The sequence below is a fragment of the Drosophila eugracilis genome, unplaced genomic scaffold, assembly GCF_018153835.1.
Source record: "Drosophila eugracilis isolate 14026-0451.02 unplaced genomic scaffold, ASM1815383v1 contig_2154, whole genome shotgun sequence".
Taxonomy (NCBI): domain Eukaryota; kingdom Metazoa; phylum Arthropoda; class Insecta; order Diptera; family Drosophilidae; genus Drosophila; species Drosophila eugracilis.
The window spans coordinates 11,600,456-11,610,587 of record NW_024573038.1 but is presented as its reverse complement, the minus strand read 5'-3'; the positions used below and the strand labels follow the sequence as shown (position 1 = coordinate 11,610,587).

Sequence of the window (10,132 nt, the reverse complement as noted above, 5' to 3'; positions counted from 1 at the left end):
TTGGTCTCCATCTTTATTGGCCCCAGACAAGAACCATAAAACTCGTTGGCTTAATTCAAATGGCCGCCACTTGCCACGAATCTTTTCTGTTTGTCAGCTCATAAAGCTGAAGTTTTATGGTCTCAAATAGATAGATAGAAAGGGGGTGGTTGGGATGTACTTAGATGGTGTCTTTTAGGGTCATAAAGTAGTGGTAAACAGAATTGGTAAAGGGAGAAGGAGAAGAAGGTTATTGGTTAGTTAAGAAGGTTAAAAAGACTTCTAATCTAACTTGAAAAACCTACAAAAAAAATATACTAGTAAAAAGCAAATTTAGTTAAAAAATTCATTTTTGATTTGATTTTTGTTATATTTTTCTAACCCAAACACATTTCTAATGCAAATGAACAAAATCTCCCGAACTCACCTTCAATTTATTGATCGCCCACCCCTCACATACCCCCCATCGTTTCAATAATACGCCTCGATTTGATTGAAAACCACTTGAAAAACCCGAAGGGAAGCGAAAAAAAAAAACAAATTCTAACAACAAGAGTGGAGGATAAAAAAAAACCGCAAAGTTTTAATTGAATTTCCTGAACAAAATAATGTTTTGCCACTTGAGTCTCGCGGGAGGACGCTAAGCAAACAATCAACACAACAACAACGACAACGGCGACGCCGCCAAGTCTGAATGACTGACTGACTGATTGACGTGGAGATTGAATGGTCTATGGTTGGGGATCTGCCTTGGTCTAGATATGCATACACACACTTCCAGAGCGAGAGCGAGAGAGAGCAAAAATTCAATTCGCCAAATCAAATCACTTGAGTGAAAATGTTGCCTTCAGCCAAAGGAAAATAAATAGGAAAACACATACAAATAAACAAGTAAAGAAAAAGAGGGGGAAAGTAAAAGAGGCGGTGTCAAAAGGTGTCTTTGAATTGCTTAAAGACTCGCTTTGATCTTCGACAGCATTAAACGCGCTCAATCAAACCCTTTGACTTGGGCCAAAACCATTTGCCAAATGACTGAAATTAATTAAGCGAAGAAGCCACAGGAAAATAAATCAAAGAAAAGCCCAAACGAAGGCCAAAGGATAAATGAAATGGAACCTTAAAAAAGCCAATGTTTTGTACTTTGAAAATGAAAACTGGATGAAAATATTTATAATAATAATTTGTAGTAATAACAAACTAAGTTTGAAAGTCATGGGTTTATCTTAGCTTAAGATTAAGTTTTGATTTGGTTTTGCTTATGATTTACCCTTAAACCTATAACTTTTTATAACCTACCATGGTTAAGCTACATATTTATACATTTTTTTAACCCAAAACCATCTCTGTTTATATTTTTAATCTTAAAATATTATTGTAACATTCAAACCATTCAAATTGCGTCTCAAATTAAGTCACGAATTCGAATCTAAAACCGAGAAGGCGTTTAACAGAAGATTGCAGGCTGTCAAAACGATTCGAGTTTCCATTGCCTGAGGGGTTGGAAAACTCCTGCTCCTGACAGCCGCCCATCAGGTGGAGTGGACCTCATTTGGCAGCGGTTTTCCCAGGGCAACGCCCATCCGCCCATTTAAACCATTGGTGTGTTTGGCCCTCGGGCTATGGAAAACCGCACAAAATTTTGGACACCAAAATTTCATGTTTTTCGGCAGCTAATCGTTGGTAGGCGGCTGTACTGAAGGCTAGAATCTAAGGAATCTGTTCCAACTGTGCTTGTTGGTCGTAAACACACACCGTGGGATTCGGCACGTCGGTCAGGAAGGAAACTCACCTCTTCTCTGGTCTCTAACAGAATCCCTCTGTACTCCACTCTGGCCGCCTGTTCTGAATCTCGGAAACCCACTTCAAACGAAAGTCGCATCGAGTGGGCACTTTGACGGCGACGATTTGCCCGGAGAGGAGCGAAAACAAAAATTAGGCTCACACTGAGAGAAATTGGTTGTAAGAAATATGATAGAGAGAAAGTAGTTCTCAGTGAATTGGTAAAAATGTAGAAGAACTAGTTGGTCCGATGATCGATCTAACTTTTTACCAGACATTTCTTAGTTTTAGAGATATTTCGTTGCCTTAAACTATCTTACCCTAAAATCTACTTCAAAGTTTTCCCTGCAGTGTTTCTCAAAGCACTTCAAATACAATCCCCTCACCCCTCCTGGCGACAACCCCTAAATTCGCAAGGAGAGAAATATGCAAAAAAGAATAGAAAATGAAATGAAATATGAAAACGAGGCATAAAGAAATTTGACTCAAGGATCGCGGCGGTTCCTTAAGTGGCTCGTTTCGATTACAAACGAGTGGAAAAAAAGGCCTCAAGACAGAGAGATCCCAGGCCCAAGTCGTTAAGTTAACCCCACCACCACCACCGTGGACCATGGCACTCGAACTTCGTTTAAGAAATTAACATCGTTTAGTCCAAGTGGCTGTGATGATGGAATTGGCATGGAAGGGTTAAGAACAATTAGGGGCAAGAAGGTGGTGGGGTATGTGGTATGAAGGTTCTGCTGTTAATCTGTTATGACATCTAGGACCTGGCAAATGTAATGAACTCTAATCGACCAAGGATTATGAGTGGCCATCGAAGACCTACGCTCTGACAGCTCCGACAATTGGATTTGCATTCAAATTTTCCCACATTCATCTAACAGGCTCCTAGAATACAAAAGCGAAATGCGGGGCTTACACATGTTTTCCACAGCAATTATCCTTTTTAGAAAAAAAGAAGACAAACAACAAAAAAAAACACCGCAAAGGTGATTGTTTTTTCCTGGGATGATATTGCGAAATATTATCACAGATTTGTAACAATGCAAATGACAATAACTGACCCCGGAAGTAGTTTTCTATTGAAAATAATAAACAACGCGAGTTCCCTTGAAACGTTGCTGGAACAATGGATGCACCAGAACGGATACAAAAGTTGTTGCAATTGTGCAACATTCATGTCAGGGCAAGAACCGGTTTTGCATCAGGTGAAGCCGAAACGGAAGTCCTCGGTGCATGTGGCATGGCATCCTTCTATAGGAGTTTTCCCTTTAAACTATCTTTGGAAGTATTTTACGTTTTGTTTTCCTAATGGTCTGAGCTTGGGATGAGCCGAGTGGCGAAATTTCGGAGACAATTTGGCCATTTCTGGTCGCATAATCACGCCCGGAACATGGAATTCCTTCCCGGATATAATGGGAAATACAAAATTATAATACAATTTGAAATCTTTGTTAAAATTTCTTTCTAAGGGTTTCTAGAAAAATTGGGTTTTTAAGATCATTTTTGAGCTCAGTTTCTAAGTTTTTTGAGAACCTAAAATGTGTTTTCTTCGTAAAATTGACGTAAAAAAGGTCAGCACTTTGATATATTAATTCAAAATGATAATTCATAAACTAATTCTTTCATAAATTAGACTACCAAAAACTCTTCATTTGAATATGCTTGTCCATCATGCTAGAACATTTCCATTAACTACACCAACTTTTACCACCAAAACGTTTTCATTATCCCTAGCAGGTCCTGTCCATCCCCCAAAAATAAACCCCCAACCCTCTAAATGAAACGATAAATGCGCTATAATTTTTCATTTTTCCCAACCAAATTGAAACGAAGAAGAGCGGCAAAGAAATTCAAAGGAAAAGATGGAAAATTCGTGAGCATGCCAAAAAAGGCTCTTAACTGGAATGACATGTGAAAAGCGCCAAAATCTGTGAGGCAATCAAATGGACACGTACGGAAAAAGGAAAGGAAATCTAGTGGGTGGAAAATGGAAATGCAAAATGAACAAAAGTCGAACTAAAAACGTGAGAAAATCCAGCCGAAAATGTTACTTTTACCATATGCCGACGCCAGGTGCGAGGCGAACTGAATTAAACAACCTTAAATAAGGGGAAAAAAAGCATATAAAACTTGCAAAAATGATACAGTCAGATATATATTTATATATATATATATATATATATATATATATATATATAGGCCGTATAAATAAATAATTGAACAATTCAATCAACTGAACAATGCTGGGAATGTAACCTCATTTGGCTTTTATGTTCGTTTCATTTTTGTCATTATCATTGAATCCATTCTGGACATTGTTATATCTCACATTTGCCCGATTGTTCCTGAATTTAATTAAAAAAAAGAATGAATGAAAAAAAAAATTATATTTGCGGAATACAAAAAAAAAACAGCTTCCCAAATGACAATTGAATGAAAATAACAACAATCAACAATCGAAAACAACAACAATGAAAGGGAACAAACAATAAAACGCGAGTCTTTCTCTTTCTCTTTCCCTTTCTCTACAGAGAATCAGAATCGAGAATGGGTTAAGCGGTGAGGGTGATTTCTGGCAACAGGATAATGGTTAATATTGTATTCGAATAATAGTAATCACGACAGAACTTGACTCATCTCTCACCTGTCACTAGGAGATCAAATTAAAATTACATTCATCAATTCTTGAAGTGAAAAGTAATTTATTTATTCTGATAAGTTATCTAGCAGCTGTCGTTGGGTAAATACGATTTTTATAAGATTTTTTGGTTAAAAATTAAGAACAATTTTGGTAGAGAGAAAAATATTTAATTTTTGATTTGAAATAAGTTATTAGTAAGTAGTGAGAAGTGAGTAAGTTGGAATAAATATAGTTAAATGTCTACTTAAGGGAGTAGTTTAAATGCCATTTTGTTGATCAAATATACTAGAAAGTCGTATTAAATTGAAAATTAATATAAAAATTACTTTGATGTAGTTGGAAAATCTTAAGAGAATTGAAAATACATTTAAAATTTTTGTTTTGTCTTTTATTATAAATAAATTTAAACTTAAAAACTACCAAAAACATTAACTTTTGCATGCCAATACCTTTTTTTTAATATTATAAATCCCATTTAACAGTTTTTAATTGATTTGTATTAAGAAAAGCTAGCTTATATGGTTATATAATAACGTTATCAACATAAATAATATCATAAATTTAGCCCACACGCGTGGGGCTTATGTTAAAAGCCCAGATCCTGTATATTTTCCTGTATTTATCTCACTCTCTGTACCATTATCACTCACTTAGTGTCCTCGTCTGCTAAGTGAAATGCTGAATACTTAGAAAGAAAAATGTGGCCCGGACAAAACTTTTTCCATTACACAACGCACAACAGTTTTTTCCTTTCATTATTATTTGAGTTTCGTTGTTGTTGCTGTTGCCGTTGTCCTTTCTTTACATTTTTCCTTCTTTTTTTTTTTTTTTGGGGGAAAAAGCAGACACAAAGGATACGTTGAGAACGTTGAAAGCTTTTTATGCTCTTACGCTATGGCCCAGGTATAAGAGCTTTGTAAATGCAATTGGAAATTGCACTAAGCTTTGCTATGTCCGTGTGTGGGTGCGTTTATGCACATGGATGTGTGTGTGTGTGTAAAGGAGAAAGGAAAACAGAAAGAGAAAGGGAGGGCATTATACAGAGGCAAGGGGAACACAATGGCTAACTTTGGTTTTTGGGGCTTGGGAGTTTGGAAATTTTTCAGAGATTAAATTGAAAATCATATCAGCATCCTAGAAAGAAAAAAGTTCCAATTAATTTGGTGCCAGAGTTCATAGATTCAATACGGATATTAAATATGAAAAAAGTGCCTTCAAAGGAGTAACAAAATGTACCCAACAACCTTTCCCCCTACCAATCAATATAAAAGGCTTCTTTACTGCAGTAAAAACTTTTCATGTTGCTTATTTAGAAAACAAAAAATAAAAGCTGGTTAAATCATCTTTATAATCATGCACATAGGACCATTTCTACATGCAACTGGGTGAAGATTTGCCTCACTTCCATTCGCTCCTTTGTGGGCTTCTTTATTCTGGCTCACTTTTCTATGGCCAAATAAGTAAATAATTGCAGTAATATCCTTTCTGGAGCGGCCAGGAAGAAGTGGTAAAAAGGGAACGGAAAAGAATGGAGAAGAATGGCGAGCGAAATGAAAGAATGCGAGAACGGAGAATGGAGAACGGGGCGAGAGAATGGAAAGCGTGTTTCCATGTCCTTTTCACAAACTAAAAAGTCCTTTCACACACACACACACATAGAGTACACAGAGTACACATAGTGAACGGTATATAGCTGAACACAGACACCCACAATGGACAAAAATTCACACCAAAGACCCATTGTGATTGGCCCAACAAACACACACATGCATATGAAGAGAGAGGGTTTTGTACTCTCTCCCTCGCTGGCTAGCTCAGTCTCCCTCTCTCGTTCTAACTGCATAAGAGATGCGGAAGTGCAACGTCGACGTGCAAAACAATAACGGAAATTGTGTGCCCACTGTGCGAAAATCAATGTACCGGAGCTCTCTCTCCCTCTATCTTTCTCTCTGTGGATCCCCTAACCCCCCCGTGAAATGGGGTCGCTAAATCGAATAACACGAAGCATAGCCGAACGAGAGCTGCCTGGCTTTTGGCTCTATTGAGCTCCTTCTATTGAACACACCCCTCAATGGGCGAACAACTATAACCGATATAAAGGAGCCAATGGAACAAAGCCAAATGGAACAATGGTCCACAAAACGAAAGAGAGAATGCGCTATATGTGAGTGTGAGACAGAGTGAGAGAGCGCGCACAACGACGGTAGCGCAACACTCTCTCTCAGGTAGGAAACACAAACGTCTGTCCTGCTCGCACTCATAGAGGCTTACGTGGCTACGAAGTACGAGGGTTGCTCATAACTTCGTACTCTCTACTCTCTTACGAAGAGAAACGGGATTTGGCTGCAGTCGTGTCGGCCTCACTGTAGCACTACACAAATCAGTCACAAAAAAGCAGTCGAGCCGAGCAGAAGCAAAGCAGCAAAGCATAAGCAAGCAAAAGCAAGACAGTCATTGACATAAAGACAAAACCAAAAAGAACAAGAACAAAAATCACAGACATTGTGTTCTAGAAAGTGAAGTGTTAAGATCTTAAAAGAACCACAAATTTACATAAAACAAAAAAAAACAGTGAATCAAATAGCTGGAATGGCCACCTTATCGACACACCCCAATTACGGTTTCCATTTGGGTCAGGCCCAGGGATTGGAGGACTACGCCCCACAGGGTCAGCTTCAGCTGAGTCCCGGCATGGACATGGATATCAAAAGAGTGCTACATTACTCCCAGAGTCTGGCGGCCATGGGTGGTTCACCCAATGGACCCGCCGGCCAGGGAGTGAATGGATCTTCGGGCATGGGTCACCACATGTCCAGTCACATGACCCCACATCACATGCATCAGGCGGTCTCCGCTCAACAGACCTTGTCCCCGAACAGTTCCATTGGATCCGCTGGCAGTTTGGGCAGTCAAAGTAGCCTGGGCAGCAATGGCAGTGGCTTGAACTCCGGTTCGGCTCACCAATCCGCTGGAATGCACAGCTTGGCCACATCACCTGGTCAGGAGGGTCACATCAAGCGACCAATGAATGCTTTCATGGTCTGGTCCCGTCTGCAGCGTCGTCAGATCGCCAAGGATAACCCAAAGATGCACAATTCTGAGATCTCTAAGCGTCTGGGTGCCGAATGGAAATTGCTGGCAGAGTCAGAGAAAAGGCCATTCATCGATGAGGCCAAGCGTCTGAGGGCCCTGCACATGAAGGAGCACCCAGACTACAAGTACCGCCCACGCCGCAAGCCCAAGAACCCACTGACCGCTGGACCCCAGGGTGGCTTACAGATGCAGGCCGGCGGCATGGGTCAACAGAAGTTGGGAGGTGGACCGGGTGCCGGAGCTGGAGGCTATAATCCATTCCATCAACTGCCACCATACTTTGCCCCGTCACATCATCTGGATCAGGGCTATCCGGTGCCCTACTTTGGAGGATTTGATCCGTTGGCTCTGTCGAAACTTCATCAATCTCAGGCAGCGGCGGCGGCGGCGGTTAATAACCAAGGTCAGCAGCAAGGACAAGCCCCACCTCAGTTGCCACCCTCCTCCCTGAGCAGCTTCTATTCGGGCATATACTCCGGCATCTCGGCACCATCTTTATATGCCGCCCACTCAGCCAATGCCGCCGGACTCTACACATCCTCGTCAACCTCCTCGCCAGGATCCTCGCCCGGTACCATCACACCCAATGGCATGGATGGCTCCATGGACAGTGCATTGAGGCGACCGGTACCGGTGCTCTATTAGAGCCGCGATTTAGGTTAGAGTACAGAGTAGAGTACAATTGTTGAAGCATTCCCAAAGTGATCCACTGGTTTTAAATCTTCAAAAGCTCTAAGTAAGCCAATCCTCCAAACCACTCCGCTTAATTCTAGTACAATCTTTGCGCACTTCAGATCTAAGAACTAAGTAAAAAAAAGAAAAAACAAAAACAAAAACAAAAAACACATTCCTAGCCAATACACACAACCACAAACTATAAACTATAATTTATTTAGCGCACGAGAAACAAGTAAGAAAACGTGAAAAACAAGAAAAACAAAAACCTAATTGTAAATTAATTTTATTTAGTTTTAAGCATTGAGAGAGCGTTTCCTTCTTGTTGTTTTCTTTCCTCATCAGCACTAACTTTAAACGTAGCTACTAGTTTTTAATGTCTCAACCCTCTCAAATTGTAAATATCCCAGCCAATTTCGTTATAGTGTCCAGTGTAGAGCCCAGGTAAATGCGAGGAATTAAGAACGTACATCAATGTATTATTGTATTATTAATTGTATTAAAAACTAAACGTTATTATCTAAGCAACAAAAATGGTTCATCAGAGAGCCAGACACACACAAAAACAAAGACATTTAAAAATGAATAAAAAACAAAATAATTTGAGAAAACTAAATTTGAAAAATTTTTTATTTATTTTGGGATTATTTTACAGATTCAAAATGGGAAGTTAAGTGGGAAGTTTATTAGAAAAAATGTTTGTTTATTTGGAAATATTTTATAGCTTAAAGAAATGGTTAATTAATTGGGAATTAAATTTGTAAAATTGTTTATTTAAGTGAAAATATTTTACAGCTTAAAGTAAAGCTAAGCAGTATTCGATCTTAAATTGCTGTCCTCAGCTGTTGGTCTAGGGAAATGATTTTATTTCTGTCAAAATATGATTTTATTTTAAGTCTTAAGTCTAGTTGGGTTCTTAATTTATATGAAATTTTTCTAAATATCTAATTTGCCTAAAAAATATACAAGTTTTTGGTTATATCTTAAGAAACCTTTGAAAATAAGAAAGGAAAATTGAACACCCAAGTTATTGCCACAAAACATGAACAATTTTTGAACATTTAACAACTCAAAGTTGCCATTTTCCCAAAGTATTTTTACTACGTTTTACTTTTAACTTATTAATTTCCATCAAATATAGATATTTCCAGTCTTGTGACTTTAATATTTTCAGCTACCTAATCCCAATGATTTTATTCTCTTGTCATAGCTATCTTATCATAATTTAATTTCCAACATTTTTGATGTTGTTCCATAAAGTTTGAGTTTAAACAAGTCTATATCAGCTTAGATCAATGTTATTAACAAAATTCATTACCCAATTGAATATTCATAAGACAGAGATGCTAACAGTTATTAACATATTATGCCCAAATCCATAGATATAAGATATAAGATATAGTTCTAAAACGCTCATTTTATCATCACTCAATAAGGCAGATGAAGTTTTCAAATATTTCCCCCAAAAATTCCTCTCCCTTTACTAATCAAATTAACCTTGTCTCTGGCTGTCTTAACCATTATTTTGCTCATTTTTATTTTCATTTTTGTATAAGTTTATCTTTTTTGTTGGTTAGTTTACACCCGCTGCGTGGAGATGAAAAAACTAAAATTTGATTTGCCATTATACAACTATTTGCCGTTGTGTATTAATTTCTATTGATTAATGCGCTGTTTATTTTGCGCCTCCAACGGACAGAATTCGATAGTTGATGAACAAAAGGTAGTCTCAGCGATATTTTCGATGGGGGTCAACATTGTGTTTTGTTTTTCTTGTTGCTCTTTTCGGGATCAACGGGGGGGCCTAAGACCTAACTATTCGGAGTGGTAACAGAATACCCTGGCGAAAGAAATCAACGCGTGTTTCTTGGCCTTTTCTGAGTTGGCTGCTTCTTTTTTTTTCGTAATAATAATAAGAATAATTGCGGTCATTAATAAATCCACTTGCATTGTCTTGTCCCT

The 10,132-nt window shown here is 38.4% G+C and overlaps 1 protein-coding gene across 1 annotated transcript; it reads left to right on the top strand.

Annotated features, from left to right (window-relative positions):
* The first annotated feature begins 6,781 nt into the window (after positions 1 to 6,781).
* On the top strand, positions 6,782 to 8,786 carry LOC108106020 (SOX domain-containing protein dichaete). Its single transcript, XM_017212870.2, has one exon. The coding sequence runs from the start codon at positions 6,992 to 6,994 to the stop codon at positions 8,138 to 8,140; it is 1,149 nt and encodes a 382-aa protein (XP_017068359.2). The 5' UTR covers positions 6,782 to 6,991; the 3' UTR covers positions 8,141 to 8,786.
* Positions 8,787 to 10,132: the final 1,346 nt, after the last annotated feature.